Source organism: Salmo salar, chromosome ssa09, assembly GCF_905237065.1.
Source record: "Salmo salar chromosome ssa09, Ssal_v3.1, whole genome shotgun sequence".
Taxonomy (NCBI): Eukaryota; Metazoa; Chordata; class Actinopteri; order Salmoniformes; family Salmonidae; genus Salmo; species Salmo salar.
The window spans coordinates 77,105,579-77,131,582 of NC_059450.1; the positions used below are offsets into that span (position 1 = coordinate 77,105,579).

Consider the following 26,004-nt stretch of genomic DNA (forward strand, 5'->3'; position numbering starts at 1 on the left):
TGCATATTGGTTTATCTACTACAGATTTTGAGAACTACATAATGAAAATGTATGTCTGTAAAGTAGAAACATATAAAGTACGATATATACTGTAATGTACTATTATGATTAAATAAAATCCTTTGATATTGACAAGATCAGAGATGTGCTGTATTCAAAAATTTGAATCAAAGTTTATTGGTCGCACGAACATTAGCAGATGTTACAGCAGGTGCAGCGAGTAATTATTTTTTGGGGGGGGTGATCCGAGGGTCTTCAAAAGGGGGTAGGATGCCAATCCCTGATATAAACACTCAACAATGGACAAAATAATATGATTATTAAATAAAATAAAATAAATAAAATATGACATAACCTCCTATCTTCTGGAGTCAAATCACAGTTCATACCTGAAAAGTATTATTAGAAAGAGAGATACTATGTCCTCCATTTAAACAAATCTAACAAAAACAGTTTTTCAGGGTCTGTGTTGTTCTGTTTTTAAATATATTCATCCCATTCCCTAGTTCATGATTATGATAGACATAGACAGGGTTACCCCATCTCTACCAATACTTTTCATTACATCACCCTCTCCCCCAGTCCATTTGTTTTGGGTTGGTACATAGTAGAATTGGGTCTGACATTTCGATGCAGACTCCCTGTTGTTTCATTTGAGCATCATCATCACACAGTATCAGTCAGCCAATGCCTTTCATTGAGCTTTCACTTCTAGCCATTGTTTTCATATGAGCAGCAGCGGGAGGTGGGCTTTACTGCTTCAACCATTGTTTTCATATGAGCAGCAGTTGGAGGTGGGCTTTACTGCTTCAACCATTGTTTTCATATGAGCAGCAGTTGGAGGTGGGCTATACTGCTTCAACCATTGTTTTCATATGAGCATCAGTGGGAGGTGGGCTTTACTGCTTCAACCATTGTTTTCATATGAGCATCAGTGGGAGGTGGGCTTTACTGCTTCAACCATTGTTTTCATATGAGCATCAGTGGGAGGTGGGCTTTACTGCTTCAACCATTGTTTTCATATGAGCATCAGTGGGAGGTGGGCTTTACTGCTTCAACCATTGTTTTCATATGAGCATCAGCCGGAGGTGGGCTTTACTGCTTCAACCATTGTTTTCATATAAGCAGCAGCCGGAGGTGGGCTTTACTGCTTCAACCATTGTTTTCATATAAGCAGCAGCCGGAGGTGGGCCTTACTGCTTCAGTATCATATCCTAGACACAGATTCAATCTCAGTCTGCTGGGAGGTGATCCTCTGAAACAGGTAGCATGTGCCCTATAGCACATGGAACAGATCTACACTAAAACCCTTTTGGTTGTGTGAAGGTGTCATTGACACCATATGGAATTAGTTACAATATAGGTAGCACAGTCAAAACAACACGTTTAATTTGACCTTGTTTTACTGCATGGTTTGTCAAATATTCGCAGTGTATACACATAAAAACAGAAAATAGTATTAACTCACCAAATGGTCTATTCCAATACTGTTCCATCCTTGCATAATGGGTAGGAAGGATATAAAGGTGGGGATTACCCAGCATCCTCCTAACATTAGAGCCACTCTCAGTGATGTCATCTTCTTCCTGTAGACGAGCGGCTGGCAGCAGATGGCATAGTACCTAGAGAAGAAGAGGATACACTTCTAAGGAAGATTCCATAGAGGAAATAGATATGATTATATTTAATGCAAGCTTTTCTTTCAGTGGACAAAATCCGGGTCAACAAGTGTATCTTGCACGTGAAATTGACACCTTGTTAAAACCACATGATCCTTGTGAGAAACACAGATAAAAGGTATATTTGTGATGTCAAAGGGTTTGATGTTGCTATCTGAGATCTTTTTAAAGCTGTGTTTATCATGTTCAGAGCGTAGCTGAGAGATTTGCTTAATCTTGGACATTTTCGACATCACACATCTCTACCTCTTTTCCGGGAAAGTGATATTAGAGTGTACTTTTCATGATCATTAAATTATTTACAATGGGCAAAAAAATCCCTGAAATGGCGTCAGTCACAAATTGCTACTTGACTTGGCTGAACCCTCTGTCTGTGGAGCTTGAGAGGTTAATGTCCCAGAGGCCTCACTTGACTTGCTCTTCCTCTTTCAGGGACTTCAGGTTACTATGGCAACGTGAACACACAGCAACCAGGTCGAAGCTCTCATTGTCGACGGGATTGCTTTCTGAGTGGTATTTAACTGATCGTTGACGTTTGACAGTTCAATTAATTCCTATTCCACTAAACAAAAAAACCTTGATATCGATCATTTCTTGCGTACGTCGACACCATTTCACTGTGTAAAATGACACAGGCAATCCTCCACAATGGATGGGGATTAGCTGAAACATCACATGAATAGTCAACAGGATTACAGCGGTGGCTGCCCGGTGGTGGGTATTGGGCCCCAGGTTGTCATGTCAGCTTTGATACACAATGGTTATAAAGTTGTAAACCTCTCCCTCTCTGCATAGCCTGGTCTCAGCTCTGTTCTGTCTTGCCAACTCCTAAGATCGTTGTCAAAGGGAGAAGACTACTTTCCCTCTCTTCCAGAACGGACCTCACCAATGTAGTCGCTTGCCCCTGGCCTCGGTGTTACATTCCTGGAATGGGTTCATCACACCGTGATTTCTCATGGCAAGACTGGGGCTGCCTGCTGTAGCCCATTGCAGCCTGTATCACTTTGCCACAGCACTGCCCACTGCAGCCCATTTCAGCCTGTATCACTGTGCCACATCACTGCCCACTGCAGTCCATTTCAGCCTGTAACACTGTGCCACATCACTGCAGTCCATTTCAGCCTGTATCACTGTGCCACAGCACTGCCCACTGCAGCCCATTTCAGCCTGTATCATTGTGCCACAGCCCATTGCAGCACATTGCAGCCTGTATCACTGTGTCACAGCCCACTGCAGCCTGTATCACTGTGCCACAGCCCATTGCCGCACATTGCAGCCTGTATCACTGTGGCACAGCCCATTGCACCCTGTATCACTGTACCACAGCCCATTGCAGTCTGTATCACTGTACCACAGCCCATTGCACCCTGTATCACTGTACCACAGCCCATTACAGTCTGTATCACTGTACCACAGCCCATTGCACCCTGTATCACTGTACCACAGCCCATTGCACCCTGTATCACTGTACCACAGCCCATTGCAGTCTGTATCACTGTACCACAGCCCATTGCACCCTGTATCACTGTACCACAGCCCATTGCAGTCTGTATCACTGTACCACAGCCCATTGCAGTCTGTATCACTGTACCACAGCCCATTGCACCCTGTATCACTGTACCACAGCCCATTGCAGTCTGTATCACTGTACCACAGCCCATTGCACCCTGTATCACTGTACCACAGCCCATTGCAGTCTGTATCACTGTACCACAGCCCATTGCAGTCTGTATCACTGTACCACAGCCCATTGCACCCTGTATCACTGTACCACAGCCCATTGCAGTCTGTATCACTATGCCACAGCACCACAGCCCACCATGTCTTCAAGGCACTATGCTTACTCTCTCTGTCACCCTTCATGACTCAGAGACATGTTAGTGAGGGCATTTCATATTTCATTGCAGGTCAACTGAAATGGAGCCACCAACTGTTAACAACATCAATAAATAAGAAGACTACCTGATTGGTCGGACTGCTGCACAAAGCTGACACATCAGAAAGAAAATAGTCCCAGGCCAGTTTACCAACTTCAGAGAGGCATCTTCCATCAGTTTTGTACTCAGGTTTTCAGAAGACGAGGATGTCTTGTAAGCCTGCCCTGTATCGCTTGAGTAATGAGTGTATTATGGCTCTGAAACAGCATGACTTCATTAATAACATGTTTGTGAGTCTAGGTTAGATGGAGCATGGTTGTGTACGTGTACTGTGCCGCTTCTTGTCTCACCTAGCCAAAACCGAGCCTGTCTGTCAGAAGGCCAGAAGCACAGCAGCCGTGTGGTTTGTTGACACCAGGCCAACCTTCTACATCTGTTCACCTGGCTTATTAAGCTAACTTTGGCCACCAATAGCTACTTAAAGAACGTACAGCAGAGCCTCAATGGAAAACAGATGGATCAACAAACCAGGCACTTAAACTTCAATTCCATGTGATCCAGAATTCTGCTGTTAGTAAATCGGATTTAAGAGTTTTAACAATCCATCATTCATTTGAAATGTTCCTTCTGGTCTTACGCTGGAAAAGGCCCACTGGACAGAAACTGGTTGAATCAATGTTACTTAGACGTCATTTCAACCCATCAAAATCTATGTGATGATGTTGAATTAACTGAATGGATTTGCAAAAAGTCATCAATGTAAGGCATTTAGTATTTTTTTCACCCAACTTTTAACCTAAATCCAATGACATGGTGAAATGATTTGTTGAATTTACATTGAATTCACATTTTACATTGAATTCACAACTCAACCAAATGTAAATCAAAACTAGAAGTTGAACTGACGTCTGTGCCCAGTGGGGGGGCATTATAGGAACTTGTGTAAAACTCAATTCCAAGCTTTGCTGGCACCGCACAAATGTACATTATAGAGAAATTAACCTGAAGGCAAATGAAAAGCAGACATCTGTGCTGTAAGAGCAGAGACCAAAACGTTAACTACGAACACTTTATTTCAACCCTCTTCTATGAGAAACAGATTGTCCATTCAGGGTCACTGTGCATTCTTTCCCTTTTTAAATACACCACTCTTAGAAAAACAGTACTGCTCATCTTGCCTTTCTATTGATCTGGTACAGAGATACAGTATTTACTGGAAGACCGCTCCGTTAAGAACGCACATTAGTCTTTCTACATTCTTAGATAAAAAGGTGCTATCTAGAAAAAAAAAGGGTTCTACCTGGAACCAAAAAGGGTTCCCCTATGGGGACAGCCGAAGAACCCTTTTGGTACCCTTTTTTCTAGGAGTGTAGCACTCACTGTAGCTATTTTGAATCCTTTTAGTTGGTATTCCCTCACAGACAAATGAACGGCTGTATGTCCTGAAGCTTTTCTCTTTCTTCTCTTGGCCAATGTCAAGGCCTTACTGTCACAGTATTATGTGGTACCAGAAAGACTAGGTATCGATAATAAAGTACAATGTATATTGGTTTTTAGGAGGAACAATACAATTTGCATGTTCAAAAAGTAATGCTACACAGCCAATCTCTGAAAAATGACTGATTCTTCATCTTGTCAAAGATGCATTACGATGGCAGCCCCCATGTACTTACCACAAATTCCTGGTTTTGCTAAGTTTGCTGTATTATACATTGCTCTCCATTACTCTTTTGGCATTATTGGCATTAGCACAGTATACATGATCCAATTCTAGCTCCAAGAAGCTGGCAATTTGAAAAAATGTAAAAGTAGCTTGTGCTGATTTACTGGCACATTGAAGCATGTTGCACGCCGTCAGTGGATAGCGGTAAAACAATGACCTCATATCTGGATTTTGCCATCTTTATGCACGATCGCCATTGTTCTAGAAAGAGTATGGCTGCCTGTGCAAAAACGCGAGACTAATAGTATACAGTGAAGCACAGAGAGCAGGGATGTGTGAACTGATAACAGTCATCGACTATTCAACTGCAAGACCCCAAATCATTTGGTGGCTCACTGAAATTCCTATACAAAAAAAAACACAACAAGAAGGACAAGAAGACCATTTGGAGAACAACACACTGACTCCAACCTACAGTAAACACACCACACTTTCTAAAACACCAATAAATAGAATTTGAACATTTAAAGTTTGAGGGGCAGAATGGAAACATGAGATGACAGAGCCATTTGGATTCAGGGCAGTCCATGTTTTACACCATTGACATAGCTAAAATTGTTTTATGCACTTACTAAGTGACTGCCCAAAGGACTGGCAGGCGAGAGACCATTTCTGTTGCATGTTTCTTCCTCATTGTAAACACTTGCAATGGTAAATGGGTTGTGAAATAGCCAAAAATGAGCCTATTGCAAGATTCATGATTGTAATAACTGTCTGCTAGCGGTTGTAGCTCACTGGAATTTCTAGTGCCTGACGCACGCAACTATTAATCCACACACTGGAGTTGTGTAATGTACAGGAAAACGTACTTCCCTTCACTGGGCATTGAGGAACGAAACAATGAATAAATGGAACATATCAGCATTCATTCGTAAATAATAAAATCCAATTTTCACCTTAAACACAATACTTTTTCATATACACTCCTATCTCTAGGGAATGGTGTTGTCTCTAGGGAATGGTGTGGCTCTCCCAAAAATATGTAGAATGGGACGGCAAAATTCCATCTTCCATTAACATTAATGAAGAGTTATCAGTGGTTTAAACGAACAATTAATTGAAGAGCTGTCAGTGGTTTAAACTTAAAACACTTCTCTTCTCTGGGCTAAGGGGAGAGGTGGAGAGACAAAAATAAGAGAGGGAGAGAGACAGAGGAAAAGGCTAAATCCTCTCTTTTCTTTCTCTCTTCTCTCTCCATCCTACTGTCTGACCCTATGACCCCGGTAAGAACCATTCATATTGTAACATTGCTTTCATAATAATAACTGCAGGGGACAGAGTGACGCAATCCTATCTATCGCTGCACTCAGAGCTCAGCTGTCGTAATCCGGCCCCCTCTGTTGATAGAATTCACTAATACTTAGCTCAGCATGGAAAGCACTTTGAACAAACTAGCTACTCTGCAATGCAGTGGAAGTCATGCATCCTATAGTTGTGTATGGTTAGAATCCTGAAAAGCCAATTTATACTTGATCCGGGGGTGGTGTCAGAGGCTCCATATGTAGGGTGTGACCAATTGTGGAGCCTCCGGAGGCATGCAGAGGCCAATTTGAGTTCTGTACTACATTGTAGCGTCCACACAAATGTTGTAACAATGTGGAGGGCTCTGTATGGCTTCGCATTGACATGATTGGTTGAAAGTAGGTGGGGGCGGGATGTCCTGAATAAACACAAACTCACTTCCTTGACAAATTCCTTGACAACTTCCTTCACAACAGCTCTGCTCAACAGCTGTGCACTGCTCCTTGAAGCACAAGAAGTATGAATGCCCTGACTTCTGCAAAGACGTATCACTGTAAATGCTGCACGGCCAACGCAGACGTCAGATTGACCATGCAGCTATTACGCTGAAATGTTATCCACCATTTGACGTAAAGCCATGATTTTCCCAGTAGCTTTTTACAACACATATTTATGCATTGATTAATATAATAATGCATATTATTCCTGTAATTCTTTAAAAGCATTCTCTCTTCGTTTCCCATTCGCTTTCTTCATCAGACTCATTCATCATTTTAATGTGGTCAATAAGGATGATAATTAAAGAGGGTCTTCACTACAGAGGATTTGTCATCTAAATAATTTATGGCGGGCACATTGTGTCTCTCCACAGTGCAGCCAGTCAGTTACTAGTGCTACTTACACACTCTGCACAAGTTTTGCTCTCCATCCACATCATTGAATAAAACTACAATTTCGTCTTTTGCACCAAGACAAGACCAAGAACACACTGGTCTGGTGGGAGAGCTGAGGCATTGGGAAACTGGAACATGTAGGGAGGTGTTCGTATATGAGCCCAGCAGACGTATTATGTTATCATAAAGCTGGTCTCATACAAGTGCCATCATAAATCAGTTAATTAAATAGCATGTTAAAATGTGTTGATAGGTTGAGAGTGTTAGTATGATATTGAATACTATATCTACTGACTAAATGTTGACTGGAAGTATCTTTCCAAGCCAGGTTTTTCAGCAGTGGTGCTTACCTGTCCAAGGCTATGCAACACAGGTGTAATATGGAGGCTGTTGTCAACAGTACATCTAGAGATGTCCGGACCAGGCAGAAGGTTTCTCCATAAATCCAGTTCTGGTGGATCAGCTCGATGGCACCAAACGGCATCACCAGCACCGACACCATCAGGTCTGCAAAGGCCAGCGATACTATGAAGTAATTGGTCTTGATTTTTCTGGGGGAGAAGTGGAATGAGAAGTATCTTATTGACTATATATCTAAATATGATTGCCATTGTTCACTTGAATCATAGGTGTATCATGTGGTAGAATGTATCGTCGCTGTTGGATGTAAACCTCCTAACTCTACTTTTGCCAAAAATACAGACGTAGGCTATATGAAAGCAGTAACCCCTCAATGTACTCTGAACATTTCATGACTATAGGACCAAAAACGTTTGTTCAAAATACTGTAGCTTTTGAAGTTTCGTAATTGTATGTTCATTAATGGAAAAATTTGGCATTTTTATCTATTTCCTGAAAGGTTTCTGTTTTGGAGATGAGATGGTGACAGTATGTTAGAGGCATACTGTGAAAAAAAAATGAAATAATTCAGAACACACTGAAGAGAGCATACTGTCGACTAGTGGTAAATGCACATAAACATACCATTTTATAGGCATGTCAGAGTCTGTACTGTGGTATGTACTAAACAACAACCATTTCTGAAGGACCTGTTACCCATGACAACATATTCACCATATTTAGCTAATGGAACAGTACTGTATAAGCATTCACTGTAAACACTTTAAATCGCCACCTTGCAGTAAATATTTGTGATAACTGTATGAGACTGAGGAAAAGGCATAAGGACAGATAGAGAGAGACTCAGGGAGCGAAATATATGAAATAAGAATAGGTGAGAAGGAGAGAAAAGAGAGAGAGAAGAGGGAGGGAGGGAGGGAGGGAGAGAGAGTGGGAGAGAATCAGAGAGAGAGAGAGAGAGAGAGAGAGAGCGAGAATGAGAGAATCATTGATGTAGAGCCACCGGGTGAGCCTCTGGTGTGGTGGCGTCCCCCCTCTCAGTCTATTTGATATAGACCAGAGCCATGGGCCGTTAATGACTAATACAACTCTGGGTGAGGCAACCGCTCAGAGCCCGCTCAGCTAAAAATAACTGACTGAGAACAGCTAACGGCTGTCGAATCAAATCACGTTGTCATTTCACGAAAACATGCAATAAAAGTTGTTTAACAGCTGTCTGTTAACAACATGCTTTCATGTTGATCAGAACATATAAAACATGACTCCACTGGCTTTGACTCAAAACTGGATGGACTATCGAATGAATGGAAGATCATGTTTGCATTGACGCGAAGGAATTAAATTAATCTGAAATTTGAAACATTAAAAGCTATATCATCTTGTCAAAGGGAGGGTAAATTACTGGAAACGTTGAAGGTTTACCAGTAAACTACCAGAATGTTGGTATCTTTCAAGGACTTTATGTAATCTATCACAATACATCTCATGGCGCTTTCAAGTACTTCAGATTATAACAGCTATGTCAATATGTCTTTGTTGTCAGTGTTTTGGATTTAAACTGTTGGCAGTTGTAAAAAAGGTTTATATTTGGACAAGTTACGGAGTTAATTTAAAATAATGACATTGGTGATTAGATGCTTTTTTTATTAATTAGGCAAAATGTCTGTTGAACCAGTGACTGGATAAGGATGAGGAGAGAGAGAGAGAGAGAGAGAGAGAGAGAGAGAGAGAGAGAGAGAGAGAGAGAGAGAGAGAGAGAGAGAGAGAGAGAGAGAGAGAAAACATGGCAAAAACAGATCTAGATTGATAGTGTGGCATGATGATATACTGCTCAAAAAAATAAAGGGAACACTTAAACAACACATCCTAGATCTGAATGAATGAAATAATCTTATTAAATACTTTTTTCTTTACATAGTTGAATGTGCTGACAACAAAATCACACACAAATAATCAATGGAAATCCAATTTATCAACCCATGGAGGTCTGGATTTGGAGTCACACTCAAAATTAAAGTGGAAAACCACACTACAGGCTGATCCAACTTTGATGTAATGTCCTTAAAACAAGTCAAAATGAGGCTCAGTACTGTGTGTGGCCTCCACGTGCCTGTATGACCTCCCTACAATGCCTGGGCATGCTCCTGATGAGGTGGAGGATGGTCTCCTGAGGGATCTCCTCCCAGACCTGGACTAAAGCATCCGCCAACTCCTGGACAGTCTGTGGTGCAACGTGGCGTTGGTGGATGGAGCGAGACATGATGTCCCAGATGTGCTCAATTGGATTCAGGTCTGGGGAACGGGCGGGCCAGTCCATAGCATCAATGCCTTCCTCTTGCAGGAACTGCTGACACACTCCAGCCACATGAGGTCTAGCATTGTCTTGCATTAGGAGGAACCCAGGGCCAACCGCACCAGCATATGGTCTCACAAGGGGTCTGAGGATCTCATCTCGGTACCTAATGGCAGTCAGGCTACCTCTGGCGAGCACATGGAGGGCTGTGCGGCCCCCCAAAGAAATGCCACCCCACACCATGACTGACTCACCGCCAAACCAGGTCATGCTGGAGGATGTTGCAGGCAGCAGAACGTTCTCCACGGCGTCTCCAGACTCTGTCACGTCTGTCACGTGCTCAGTGTGAACCTGCTTTCATCTGTGAAGAGCACAGGGCGTCAGTGGCGAATTTGCCAATCTTGGTGTTCTCTGGCAAATGCCAAAAATCCTGCACGGTGTTGGGCTGTAAGCACAACCCCCACCTGTGGACGTCGGGCCCTCATACCACCCTCATGGAGTCTGTTTCTGACCGTTTGAGCAGACACATGCACATTTGTGGCCTGCTGGAGGTAATTTTGCAGGGCTCTGGCAGTGCTTCTCCTGCTCCTCCTTGCACAAAGGCGTAGGTAGCGGTCCTGCTGCTGGGTTGTTGCCCTCCTACGGCCTCCTCCACATCTCCTGATGTACTGGCCTGTCTCCTGGTAGCGCCTCCATGCTCTGGACACTACGCTGACAGACACAGCAAACCTTCTTGCCACAGCTCGCATTGATGTGCCATCCTGGATGAGCTGCACTACCTGAGCCACTTGTGTGGGTTGTAGACTCCGTCTCATGCTACCACTAGAGTGAAAGCACCGGCAGCATTCAAAAGTGACCAAAACATCAGCCAGGAAGCATAGGAACTGAGAAGTGGTCTGTGGTCCCCACCTGCAGAACCACTCCTTTATTGGGGGTGTCTTGCTAATTGCCTATAATTTCCACCCGTTGTCTATGCCATTTGCACAACAGCATGAGAAATTTATTGTCAATCAGTGTTGCTTCCTAAGTGGACAGTTTGATTTCACAGAAGTGTGATTGACTTGGAGTTACATTGTGTTGTTTAAGTGTTCCCTTTATTTTTTGGAGCAGTGTATAATGCCAATAAGGCCATTTCCATTTTTCCAGTTTGGTAATCAAAGGAAGTCACAGAGGTTGTCCAAATATAGGCCTGGCTCTGTGGCTCTGCCTCCAGCTGCACAATGTCTTCAATTATGGCTAAGCAGTCTTATGACAACTCTCATTTTACAGATGGCTGTAACAGGTGTGCTATTGAAAGGAAAATTGGTGATTGCTGATGAATTCCCCAGGGTATGGTGGTGGAGGTACTGCTTCACGTCACTGTTATTCTGAGCTGCTGGGAAGTCTTGGTGGGCATTGTATTGGCAAACGGGGGTGTGATGTGTGTGATTCGTGTGGTACAGTAGCATTTCATTATCAGAGATCATATCAACAGAACAGACGTGAGATCTTTTGGGGGCTGAACATTTTAATGAATGGGGATTTGAGGTTAACATTACCTGGTGCTGTCATTTCCTGACGTGTGTGTGTGTGTGTGTGTGTGTGTGTGTGTGTGTGTGTGTGTGTGTGTGTGTGTGTGTGTGTGTGCATGCGTGTCTGGGTTAAACTCTAAATGTCAAAATTACTTGAAAAACTGTCACTCTATCCAACTCCACATGTCTCGCAATTGAATACTGTCACTCTCTCTAACTCTACATGTCTAAATATGGAGAACTGCCACTCTCTCTAACTATAAATGTAACACTATTGAATACAGTCACTCTCTCTAACTCTACATGTCTCCCTATGGAAAATTGTCACTCTCTCTAACAATACATGTCTCCCTGTGGAATTCTGTCACTCTCTCTAACTCTACATGTCTCCCTATGGAAAATTGTCACTCTCTCTAACAATACATGTCTCCCTGTGGAATTCTGTCACTCTCTCTAACTCTACAAGTCTACCTATGGAAAACTGTCACTCTCATTCTCTACATGTCTCAATATGGAATACTGTCACTCTCTCTAACAATACATGTCTCAATATGGAACACAGTCACTCTCTCTAACTCTACATGTCTCCCTATGGAATACTGTCACTCTCTCTAACTCTACATGTCTCCCTATGGAATACTGTCACTCTCTCTAACAATACATGTCTTCCTGTGGAATACTGTCACTCTCTCTTACTCATCATGTCTCCCTATGGAATACTGTCACTCTCTCTAACTCTACATGTCTCCCTATGGAATACTGTCACTCTCTCTAACTCTACATGTCTCAATATGGAAAACTGTCACTCTCTCTAACTACACATGTCTCCCTATGGAATACTGTCAATCTCTCTCTAGATGTCTCAATATGGAATACTGTCACTCTCTAAAACTCTACATGTCTCCCTATGGAATAAAGTCACTCTCTAACTCTACATGTCTCAAATGTGGAATACTGTCACTCTCTCTAACTATACATGTCTCCCTATGGAATACTGTCACTCTCTCTAACTCTACATGTCTCCCTGTGGAATACTGTCACTCTCTCTAACTCTACATGTCTCAATATGGAAAACTGTCACTCTCTCTAACTACACATGTCTCCCTATGGAATACTGTCACTCTCTCTAACTCTACATGTCTCAATATGGAATACTGTCACTCTCTCTAACTACACATGTCTCCCTATGGAATACTGTCAATCTCTCTCTAGATGTCTCAATATGGAATACTGTCACTCTCTAAAACTCTACATGTCTCCCTATGGAATAAAGTCACTCTCTAACTCTACATGTCTCAAATGTGGAATACTGTCACTCTCTCTAACTCTACATGTCTCAATATGGATACTGTCACTCTCTCTATCTCTACATGTCTCAAGATGGAATACTGTCACTCTCGCTAACTCTACATGTCTCAAATGTGGAATACTGTCACTCTCAAAAACTCTACATGTCTCCCTATGGAATAAAGTCACTCTCTCTAACTCTACATGTCTCCCTATGGAATACTGTCACTCTCTCTAACTCTACATGTCTCCCTATGGAATACTGTCACTCTCTCTAACTCTGCATGTCTCAAATGTGGAAAACTGTCACTCTCTAAAACTCTACATGTCTCCCTATGGAATAAAGTCACTCTCTAACACTACATGTCTCAAATGTGGAATACTGTCACTCTCTCTAACTCTAGATGTCTCCCTATGGAATACTGTCACTCTCTCTAACTATACATGTCTCCCTATGGAATACTGTCACTCTCTCTAACTATACATGTCTCCCTATGGAATACTGTCGCTCTCTCTAACTACACATGTCTCCCTATGGAATACAGTCACTCTCTCTAACTCTACATGTCTCCCTATGGGAGAGATCTTCTGTTGAATCTGACAATTAATCTGGATGGTTGTACAGTCGTCTCAAATAAAACTGTGAAGGACCTCGGCGTTACTCTGGACGCTGATCTCTCTTTTGAAGAACATATCAAGACTGTTTCAAGGACAGCTTTTTTCCATCTACGTAACATTGCAAAAATCAGAAATTTTCTGTCCAAAAATGACGCAGAAAAATTTATCCATGCTTTTGTTACTTCTAGGCTGGACTACTGCAATGCTCTACTTTCCGGCTACCCGGATAAAGCACTAAATAAACTTCAGTTAGTGCTAAATACGGCTGCTAGAATCCTGACTAGAACCAAAAAATGTGATCATATTACTCCAGTGCTAGCCTCCCTACACTGGCTTCCTGTTAAGGCAAGGGCTGATTTCAAGGTTTTACTGCTAACCTACAAAGCATTACATGGGCTTGCTCCTACCTATCTTTCCGATTTGGTCCTGCCGTACATACCTACACGTACGCTACGGTCACAAGACGCAGGCCTCCTAATTGCCCCTAGAATTTCTAAGCAAACGGCTGGAGGTAGGGCTTTCTCCTATAGAGCTCCATTTTTATGGAATGGTCTGCCTACCAATGTGAGAGACGCAGACTCAGTCTCAACCTTTAAGTCTATACTGAAGACTTATCTCTTCAGTAGGTCCTATGATTAAGTATAGTCTGGCCCAGGAGTGTGAAGGTGAACGGAAAGGCTGGAGCAACGAACCGCCCTTGCTGTCTCTGCCTTGCCGGTTCCCCTCTTTCCACTGGGATTCTCTGCCTCTAACCCTTTTACAGGGGCTGAGTCACTGGCTTACTGGTGTTCTTCCATGCCGTCCATGGGAGGGGTGCATCACTTGAGTGGGTTGAGTCACTGACGTGGTCTTCCTGTCTGGGTTGGCGCCCCCCTTGGGTTGTGCCATGGCGGAGATCGTTGTGGGCTATACTCGGCCTTGTCTTAGGACGGTAAGTTGGTGGTTGGAGACATCCCTCTAGTGGTGTGGGGGCTGTGCTTTGGCAAAGTGGGTGGGGTTATATCCTGCCTGTTTGGCCCTGTCCGGGGGTATCATCGGATGGGGCCACAGTGTCTTCTGATCCCTCCTGTCTCAGCCTCCAGTATTTATGCTGTAGTAGTTTATGTGTCGGGGGCTAGGGTCAGTCTGTTACATCTGGAGTATTTCTCTTGTCTTATCCGGTGTCCTGTGTGAATTTAAATATGCTCTCTCTAATTCTCTCTTTCTCTCTTTCTGTCTTTCTCTCGGAGGACCTGAGCCCTAGGACCATGCCTCAGGACTACCTGGTATGATGACTCCTTGCTGTCCCCAGTCCACCTGGCCGTGCTGCTGCTCCAGTTTCAACTGTTCTGCCTGCGGCTATGGAACCCTGACCTGTTCACCGGACGTGCTTGTTGCACCCTCGACAACTACTATGATTATTATTATTTGACCATGCTGGTCATTTATGAACATTTTAACATCTTGACCATGTTCTGTTATAATATCCACCTTGCACAGCCAGAAGAGGACTGGCCACCCCTCATAGCCTGGTTCCTCTCTAGGTTTCTTCCTAGGTTTTTGGCCTTTCTAGGGAGTTTTTCCTAGGGAGTTTTTCCTAGCCACCGTGCTTCTTTCACATGCTTTGCTTGCTGTTTGGGGTTTTAGGCTGGGTTTCTGTACAGCACTTTGAGATATCAGCTGATGTACGAAGGGCTATATAAAAATAAATTTGATTTGATTTGATTTGATTTATGGAATACTGTCACTCTTGCTAACTCTACATGTCTCAAATGTGGAATACTGTCACTCTCAAAAACTCTACATGTCTCCCTATGGAATACTGTCACTCTCTCTAACTCTACATGTCTCCCTATGGAATACTGTCACTCTCTCTAACAATACATGTCTTCCTGAGGAATACTGTCACTCTCTCTTACTCATCATGTCTCCCTATGGAATACTGTCACTCTCTCTAACTCTACATGTCTCCCTATGGAATACTGTCACTCTCTCTAACTCTACATGTCTCAATATGGAAAACTGTCACTCTCTCTAACTACACATGTCTCCCTATGGAATACTGTCAATCTCTCTCTAGATGTCTCAATATGGAATACTGTCACTCTCTCTAACTCTACATGTCTAAATATGGAATACTGTCACTCTCTCTAACTACACGTCTCCCTATGGAATACTGTCAATCTCTCTCTAGAAGTCTCAATATGGAATACTGTCACTCTCTCTAACAATACATGTCTCCCTATGGAATACTGTCACTCTCTCTAACTATACATGTCTCCCTATGGAATACTGTCACTCTCTCTAACTCTACATGTCTCAATATGGAATACTGTCACTCTCTCTAACTCTACATGTCTCCCTATGGAATACTGTCACTCTCTCTAACTATACATGTCTCCCTATGGAATACTGTCACTCTCTCTAACTCTACATGTCTCAATATGGAATACAGTCACTCTCTCTAATTCTACATGTCTCCTTATGGAATACTGTCACTCTCTCTAACTCTACATGTCTCCCTATGGAATACAGTCACTCTCTCTAACTCTGCATGTCTCAAATGTGGAAAACTGTCACTCTCTAAAACTCTACATGTCTCCCTATGGAATAAAGTCACTCTCTAACTCTACATGTCTCAAATGTGGAATACTGTCACTCTCTCTATCTCTACATGTCTCAAGATGGAATACTGTCACTCTCGCTAACTCTACATGTCTCAAATGTGGAATACTGTCACTCTCAAAAACTCTACATGTCTCCCTATGGAATAAAGTCACTCTCTCTAACTCTACATGTCTCCCTATGGAATAAAGTCACTCTCTCTAACTCTACATGTCTCCCTATGGATTACTGTCACTCTCTCTAACTCTACATGTCTCTCTATGGAATACTGTCACTCTAACTATACATATCTCAATATGGACTAATGTCACTCTAACTATACATGTCTCAATATGGAATACTGTCACTCTCTCTAACTCTACATGTCTCCCTATGGAATACTGTCACTCTCTCTAACTATACATATCTATATATGGAATAATGTCACTCTCTCTTACTCTACATGTCTCCCTATGGAATACTGTCACTCTCTCTAACTCTACATGTCTCCCTATGGAATACTGTCACTCTCTCTAACTCTACATGTCTCTCTATGGAATACTGTCACTCTAACTATACATATCTCAATATGGACTAATGTCACTCTAACTATACATGTCTCAATATGGAATACTGTCACTCTCTCTAACTCTACATGTCTCCCTATGGAATACTGTCACTCTCTCTAACTATACATATCTATATATGGAATAATGTCACTCTCTCTTACTCTACATGTCTCCCTATGGAATACTGTCACTCTCTCTAACTATACATATCTATATATGGAATACTGTCACTCTCTCTAACTCTACATGTCTCCCTATGGAATACTGTCACTCTCTCTAACTCTACATATCTATATATGGAATAATGTCACTCTCTCTAACTATACATGTCTCCCTATGGAATACTGTCACTCTCTCTAACAATACATGTCTTCCTGAGGAATACTGTCACTCTCTCTAACTCTACATGTCTCAATATGGAATACTGTCACTCTAACTCTACATGTCTCAATATGGAATACTGTCACTCTCTCTAACTATACATGTCTCCCTATGGAATACTGTCACTCTCTCTAACTCCACATGTCTCAATATGGAATACTGTCACTCTCTCTAACTCCACATGTCTCAATATGGAATACTGTCACTCTCTCTAACTCCACATGTGTCACGACTTCCACCGAAGGTGGCTCCTCTCCCTGTTCGGGCGGCGCTCGGCGGTCGTCGTCGATGGTCTACTAGCTGCCACCAATCCTTTTTTCTTTTTCGTTTGGTCATGTCTGTTTTGATTGTTCACCTGTGTCTTGTTTAGTTTGGGTATTTATTCTCGCCCTACCCACTTTGTTTCGTGTGGGTTTGTTTACGTTTTTCCTGTCTGTGGTTTTGGGTGCGTTTTATTTGTTCATTTTTCCTATCAGGTGTTTTTCCCTAGACATTGTTCTAGAGGATTTTTGTGGACTGCATTTTTGTCCGTGCCTGTCGTGTTGTGATGAACTGTAATAAATACGCTTTCTCAGTATTTACTCCTCTCCTGCGCCTGACTTCTACATCCACCTCTCGTAGAGAGTTCTGACAGTATGTCTCCCTGTGGAATACTGTCACTCTCTCTAACTATACATGTCTCCCTAAAGAATACTGTCACTCTCTCTAACTCTACATGTCTCCCTGTGGAATACTGTCACTCTAACTATACATGTCTCCCTGTGGAATACTGTCACTCTCTCTAACTATACATGTCTCCCTGTGGAATACTGTCACTCTAACTATACATGTCTCCCTGTGGAATACTGTCACTCTCTCTAACTATACATGTCTCCCTGTGGAATACTGTCACTCTCTCTAACTATACATGTCTCCCTGTGGAATACTGTCACTCTAACTATACATGTCTCCCTGTGGAATACTGTCACTCCCTCTAACTATACATGTCTCCCTGTGGAATACTGTCACTCTCTCTAACTATACATGTCTCCCTGTGGAATACTGTCACTCTCTCTAACTATACATGTCTCCCTAAAGAATACTGTCACTTTCTCTAACTCTACATGTCTCAATATGGAATACTGTCACTCTCTCTAACTATACATGTCTCAATATGGAATACTGTCACTCTCTCTAACTATACATGTCTCCCTATGGAATACTGTCACTCTCTCTAACTCTACATATCTATATATGGAATACTGTCACTCTCTCTTAACTCTACATGTCTCAATATGGAATACTGTCACTCTCTCTAACTCTACATGTCTCCCTATGGAATACTGTCACTCTCTCTAACTCTACATGTCTCCCTATGGAATACTGTCACTCTCTCTAACTCTACATATCTATATATGGAATACTGTCACTCTCTCTAACTCTACATGTCTCAATATGGAATACTGTCACTCTCTCTAACTATACATGTCTCCCTATGGAATACTGTCACTCTCTCTAACTCTACATATCTATATATGGAATACTGTCACTCTCTCTAACTCTACATGTCTCAATATGGAATACTGTCACTCTCTCTAACTCTACATGTCTCCCTATGGAATACCGTCACTCTCTCTAACTATACATGTCTCCCTATGGAATACTGTCACTCTCTCTAACTCTACATGTCTCAATATGGAATACTGTCACTCTCTCTAACTATACATGTCTCCCTATGGAATACTGTCACTCTCTCTAACTCTACATATCTATATATGGAATACTGTCACTCTCTCTAACTCTACATGTCTCAATATGGAATACTGTCACTCTCTCTAACTCTACATGTCTCAATATGGAATACTGTCACTCTCTCTGACTCTACACGTCTCCCTATGGAATACTGTCACTCTCTCTAACTCTACACGTCTCGCAATAGAATACTATCACTCTCTCTGACTCTACATGTCTCAATATGGAATACTGTCACTCTCTCTAACTCTACATGTCTCAATATGGAATACTGTCACTCTCTCTAACTATACATGTCTCCCTATGGAATACTGTCACTCTCTCTAACTCTACATGTCTCCCTATGGAATACTGTCACTCTCTCTAACAATACATGTCTCCCTATGGAATACTGTCACTCTCTCTAACTCTACATGTCTCAATATGGAATACTGTCACTCTCTCTAACTATACATGTCTCAATATGGAATACTGTCACTCTCTCTAACTATACATGTCTCCCTATGGAATACTGTCACTCTCTCTAACTCTACATATCTATATATGGAATACTGTCACTCTCTCTAACTCTACATGTCTCCCTATGGAATACTGTCACTCTCTCTAACTATACATGTCTCAATATGGAATACCGTCACTCTCTCTAACTATACATGTCTCCCTATGGAATACTGTCACTCTCTCTAACTCTACATGTCTCAATATGGAATACTGTCACTCTCTCTAACTATACATGTCTCCCTATGGAATACTGTCACTCTCTCTAACTCTACATATCTATATATGGAATACTGTCACTCTCTCTAACTCTACATGTCTCAATATGGAATACTGTCACTCTCTCTAACTCTACATGTCTCCCTATGGAATACTGTCACTCTCTCTAACTCTACATGTCTCCCTATGGAATACTGTCACTCTCTCTAACTATACATGTCTCCCTATGGAATACTGTCACTCTCTCTAACTCTACATGTCTCAATATGGAATACTGTCACTCTCTCTGACTCTACACGTCTCCCTATGGAATACTGTCACTCTCTCTAACTCTACACGTCTCGCAATAGAATACTATCACTCTCTCTGACTCTACATGTCTCAATATGGAATACTGTCACTCTCTCTAACTCTACATGTCTCAATATGGAATACTGTCACTCTCTCTAACTATACATGTCTCCCTATGGAATACTGTCACTCTCTCTAACTCTACATGTCTCCCTATGGAATACTGTCACTCTCTCTAACAATACATGTCTCCCTATGGAATACTGTCACTCTCTCTAACTTCAAGTCTCCCTATGGAATACTGTCTCTCTCTCTAACTCGACATGTCTCAATATGGAATACTGTCACTCTCTCTAACTCTACATGTCAACACAACCATAAAAAAAGCTCACATATTCCTACAGTAAGTATCCTTCAAAAAGTAGAGGGAGAATGAAATAGCAAAAGTGTCTCACGTTTAAGAGTTTAGCCCACACAGCTCTTTATGTATTGACTCTGGCTTGGTGGTTGACAGTCAATTATACTGTAGATATATTCTGGTCTGAAGTGAAAGTTGCAAAGCACAGGAGTGCTGAGGGATGATACTTTCCCCAGGTTATCAGACAGACTAAACAGTAGTTCAGCATCAGAGTGTGTTGTTATTCCATAGTCACTGCATGCCATGCTGCTCAACCACCAAGGGACTGGGATCACAATCGACCAGGCACTCTTTTAATGAGAAAACAATTACTCTATAATACTCTCAGAGCAGGATTATTCAAATTGGGGCTGACTTATTTAGTCTAGTGCAACTAGGTGATAAGGTGCTAAGCAGAAGAAAGAACATTATTTGCTTTGGCTAGAGCAGCATGAGAGAGAGGGAGAGGAGAGAGAGATAGTTAACCACACTGTCCTTTTCTGTTCACAAACACACACCGAGAGAGACAGAGAGGGAGAGAGACAGTTCTAGTGAAGAAAGAGAGACAGAGAGGGAGACAGAGAGGGAGACAGACAGTTCTAGTGAAGAAAGAGAGACAGAGAGGGAGACAAAGAGGGAGAGAGACAGTTCTACTGAAGAAAGAGAGACAGAGAGGGAGACAGAGAGGGAGAGAGACAGTTCTAGTGAAGAAAGAGAGACAGAGAGGGAGACAGAGAGGGAGACAGACAGTTCTAGTGAAGAAAGAGAGACAGAGACAGAGAGGGAGTGAGGGAGAGGAGAGAAAGATAGTAAATTCAGAGACCACACTGTTCTGTTCACAGGCAGACAGACAGAGAGGGAGAGAGGGAAAGAGAGCTTTAGTGAAGAAAGAGAGACAGATAAAAATATATAAAGAAATAGCTGTACTAACCCGAGCTGCAGACAGACAGACAGACGGACGGACGGACGGACGGACGGACGGATGGACGGACGGATGGACGGACGGAGGGAGGGAGGGAGGGAGCAGATCGTAGGGAGAGACTAACCTGAGCTGGCGGTCCTTGCAGACAGCCGTCATGACCAGGAGGTTCCCCAGGACACTCATGAGCATCACCAGGGACAGGAAGCAGATGAGAGCAATGCTCTTCGGCATGCTGTTGCTGTGGTTACGACAGGAGAGGGGACAACCAGTCAGTGAATATATAAAAAACAAGCCAAGATTAATAACTGATTGGAAAGTTATTTAAATGTGGAATACATAACCTTCCATTTCTGAATATATACGTAAATGTCAACCAGACAAATTGGAACATCATGATACCTGTTACAATTAAACATTTGTTTTTAAACTGTAATTTATAGTGAGTTGAAGTTACGTATTTGTTCAGAATTGCAGAGTGTACTGTAAATCAGCGGTTTCCAAACCCCCCCTCCGAGGTGCACGTTTTGGGTTTTGCCCTAGCACTACACAGATAATTCAAATAATCCAAGCGTGATCATGAGTTGGTTATTTGAATCAGCTGTGTAGTGCTTGGGCAAAAAAATACAACTGGTTATGTCACCTTTGTCCCCATGGTAACATGACAGTGTGGGCAGGCATTGTCCAGAAAACTCTGCCAGAATCCAGGCTAATTTGTCATGTATGTAATACAAGGTAAGTAGCTGTCACGATAATGATTTAAAGCTCTCAAAATGATTTTTATGCTTGTGAATGTTTGACAATTGTAATACATTACTGTAATCCCTTGACGTTTGTGGTTTTCACACTCGAGGTTTTACAATCTACAGTATTCACACAAGACGTCACTCCTTACAGTAGTCACTCCTGGTAGTTTATACAGAAAATAGTAGAATACATGTATCAACCCAGCAGTACAGTATTTAAAAATGGTTCAGGTATCAGTTTCAGATCAATCTTATTTGCCAAATAGGAATGCCCATAGCATTACAAAAACTTTAGAAAGAAATGTATTACTGAACAAAACTATAAAGGCAACATGTAAAGTGTTGGTTCAATGTTTCATGAGCTGAAATATAAGATCCCAGAAATGTTCCATAGGCACAAAAAAGCTTATTTCTCAAAAAAAATTGTGCACAAGTTTGTTTATATTCCTGTTAGTAAAAGTATTTCTCCTTTGCCAGGATAATCCATCCACCTGACAGGTGTGGCGTATCGAGAAGCTGATTAAACAGTATGATCATTGCACAGGTGCAGCTTGTGCTGGGCACAATAAAAGGCCACTCTAAAATGTGCAGTTTTGTCACACAACACAATACCACCGATGTCTCAAGTTTTGAGTGAGCATGCAATTGGCGTGCTGGCTGCAGGAATGTCTACCAGAGCTGTTGCCAGAGAAGTTGTTAATTTCTATACCATAAGCCATATACCAACGTTGTTTTAGAGAATTTGGCAGAACGTCCAACCGGCCTCACAGACCACGTGTAACCACGCCAGCCCAGGACCTCCACATCCAGCTTCTTCACCTGTGGGACCATCTGAGACCAGCCACCCGGACAGCTGATGAAACTGAGGAGTATTTCTGTCTGTAATAAAGCCCTTTTTTGGGGAAACTCATTCTGATTGGCTGGGCCTGGCTCCCCAGTGGGTGGGCCTTTGCCCTCCCAGGCCCGCCCATGGCTGCGCCCCTGCCCAGTCATGTGAAATCCATAGATTAGGGCCTAATTCATTTATTTCAATTGACTGATTTCCTTATATGAACTGTAACTCCTTGAAATCGTTGAAATTGTCACATGTTGCGTTTATATTTTTTGTTCAATATAATTTGTCTGAGATGTAGCATCCCTTTGACGTCAGCTTATACAAGTATGTTTTATTCAGAAACCTTGTGAATCCAGTTCCTCTAGCATTACAACAACATTCACTAGGCCTAGAGGTGGGGAAAGATGTCAACTCAACATGAAACAAACTTCATCTAGGATTTGTTGTCAAAATGTCTTCCACCTCTTCCTGACGACAATTTACTTTCACGTACATTATCGCATTATTTTTCTAACGTCTAGTTGACTATGAAAGCAGACAAATTATACTGCCTTTCTTGATAGCTTTTTCATCTATCCTCTAACAAATACAATATTGTTAAGTAAGTGTTTGATTTCCATTTGAAATGTAGTTGTCATATTCGAACCGCAGCTAATATGACGCCACACTCTTAGAAAAAAGGGTTCCAAAAGGGTTCTTCAGCTGTCCCCAATGGAGAACTGTTATGGGTTCCAGGTAGAACCATTTTGGGTTCCTTGTAGAACCCTCTGTGAAAAGTGTTCTACATGGAACCCAAAAGAGTTCTACATGGAACCAAAAAAGGATTCTGTAAAGGGTTCTCCTATGGGGTCAGCCGAATAACCCTTTTAGGTTCTAGATAGCACCTTTTTTATCTAAGAGTGCATGAAGGAAGTCCTATAGTAAAAAGGTCCTAGCCAAACCCCCTCAGATGAACTGAGGTTGAAGCCTGTGAATATCAAGCCTTCTTACCGTGATGCAGCTACACGTGTGTGATGATGACACCTAAAACAGTTGACACTCAACCCTACAATTGAGCTATACGTAACAGGCAATCAGTCAGCAACAGGCACAATCAAAGTTCCAACTCCAGGACAGAGGACCTAAGGCTCAATGAACACACCAGCACAGTAGTTTAAACTGCCACAAGACTAGAAATGTCACATGACGGCACTCTCCACTTAAACAACACATCCTAGATCTGAATGAAAGAAATAATCTTATTAAATACTTTTTTCTTTACATAGTTGAATGTGCTGACAACAAAATAACACAAAAATAATCAATGGAAATCCAATTTATCAACCCATGGAGGTCTGGATTTGGAGTCACACTCAAAATTAAAGTGGAAAACCACACTACAGGCTGATCCAACTTTGATGTAATGTCCTTAAAACAATTCAAAATGAGGCTCAGTAGTGTGTGTGGCCTCCACGTGCCTGTATGACCTCCCTACAATGCCTGGGCATGCTCCTGATGAGGTGGCGGATGGTCTCCTGAGGGATCTCCTCCCAGACCTGGACTAAAGCATCCGCCAACTCCTGGACAGTCTGTGGTGCAACGTGGCGTTGGTGGATGGAGCGAGACATGATGTCCCAGATGTGCTCAATTGGATTCAGGTCTGGGGAACGGGCGGGCCAGTCCATAGCATCAATGCCTTCCTCTTGCAGGAACTGCTGACACACTCCAGCCACATGAGGTCTAGCATTGTCTTGCATTAGGAGGAACCCAGGGCCAACCGCACCAGCATATGGTCTCACAAGGGGTCTGAGGATCTCATCTCGGTACCTAATGGCAGTCAGGCTACCTCTGGCGAGCACATGGAGGGCTGTGTGACCCCCCCAAAGAAATGCCACCCCACACCATGACTGACCCACCGCCAAACCGGTCATGCTGGAGGATGTTGCAGGCAGCAGAACGTTCTCCACGGCGTCTCCAGACTCTGTTACGTCTGTCACGTGCTCAGTGTGAACCTGCTTTCATCTGTGAAGAGCACAGGGCGTCAGTGGCGAATTTGCCAATCTTGGTGTTCTCTGGCAAATGCCAAACGTCCTGCACGGTGTTGGGCTGTAAGCACAACACCCACCTGTGGACGTCGGGCCCTCATACCACCCTCATGGAGTCTGTTTCTGACCGTTTGAGCAGACACATGCACATTTGTGGCCTGCTGGAGGTCATTTTGCAGGGCTCTGGCAGTGCTCCTCCTGCTCCTCCTTGCACAAAGGCGGAGATAGCGGTCCTGCTGCTGGGTTGTTGCCCTCCTACGGCCTCCTCCACGTCTCCTGATGTACTGGCCTGTCTCCTGGTAGCGCCTCCATGCTCTGGACACTACGCTGACAGACACAGCACACCTTCTTGCCACAGCTCGCATTGATGTGCCATCCTGGATGAGTTGCACTACCTGAGTCACTTGTGTGGGTTGTAGACTCCGTCTCATGCTACCACTAGAGTGAAAGCACCGCCAGCATTCAAAAGTGACCAAAACATCAGCCAGGAAGCATAGGAACTGAGAAGTGGTCTGTGGTCCCCACCTGCAGAACCACTCCTTTATTGGGGGTGTCTTGCTAATTGCCTATAATTTCCACCTGTTGTCTATTCCATTTGCACAACAGCATGTGAAATTTATTGTCAATCAGTGTTGCTTCCTAAATGGACAGTTTGATTTCACAGAAGTGTGATTGACTTGGAGTTACATCGTGTTGTTTAAGTGTTCCCTTTATTTTTTTGAGCAGTATATATATATATATATATATATATATATTAAGTGTTCTTTGATTTATGTAAAAGCTTATAGGCAGATATGCTTGGGTGATTGGGTGTTCAGCATGGTGGTCTTGAAATCTAAAAGAATCTCAAAAGCTCTCGTTTTAAAACCAGAATCTAACTGAATTACTTGTTAACCCACATACTGTTCTCAGACTACGGACAAGTGCAGGTGGGTACCCTGTCACAATCACCGCAATATGGTACTTGGCATATTTCTTTCTTATTATCACACCTAAGCCAGAGGCGTTATAAAAATTCATGAGGAAATTATTTGGTTTATATTATCAAACCACAAATAGCCCCTTGGCCTTGCTGATGTCGTTGATGCAAATGGTTCATTATAAACAAAAGCTGTCGGGGCTTGAAAATTGAATTAGTGCTCCCTTTCAGCGGGAGTGTCCTAGCGACCTACTATGTAGACCTCTACTGCAGGGCAAAGTGTCTGTCTATCGGTCTGTCTGCTCCAAATATTCACTCACTCACTACTGCAATCAACCGCGGCAAAATGTGGTCAGAGCCACACAAACTGACCATGCTAATGTTCTACTGGTGTGACGTGGAGAAATTG

General features: G+C 42.6%; 1 protein-coding gene across 2 annotated transcripts in view; it reads right to left on the minus strand.

The window, feature by feature from the left end:
• Positions 1-26,004, minus strand: part of LOC106611927 (5-hydroxytryptamine receptor 4-like) — a 106,888-nt gene that overhangs the window by 41,230 nt on the left and 39,654 nt on the right. For both annotated transcript variants that reach the window (XM_014212600.2, XM_014212595.2), the window contains 3 exons: positions 21,199-21,312; positions 7,765-7,965; positions 1,469-1,622 (listed from right to left, as the gene is read on the minus strand). In XM_014212600.2, the coding sequence (XP_014068075.1) occupies positions 1,469-1,622; positions 7,765-7,965; positions 21,199-21,312 (469 nt within the window). The remainder of the gene's footprint in view (positions 1-1,468; positions 1,623-7,764; positions 7,966-21,198; positions 21,313-26,004) is intronic.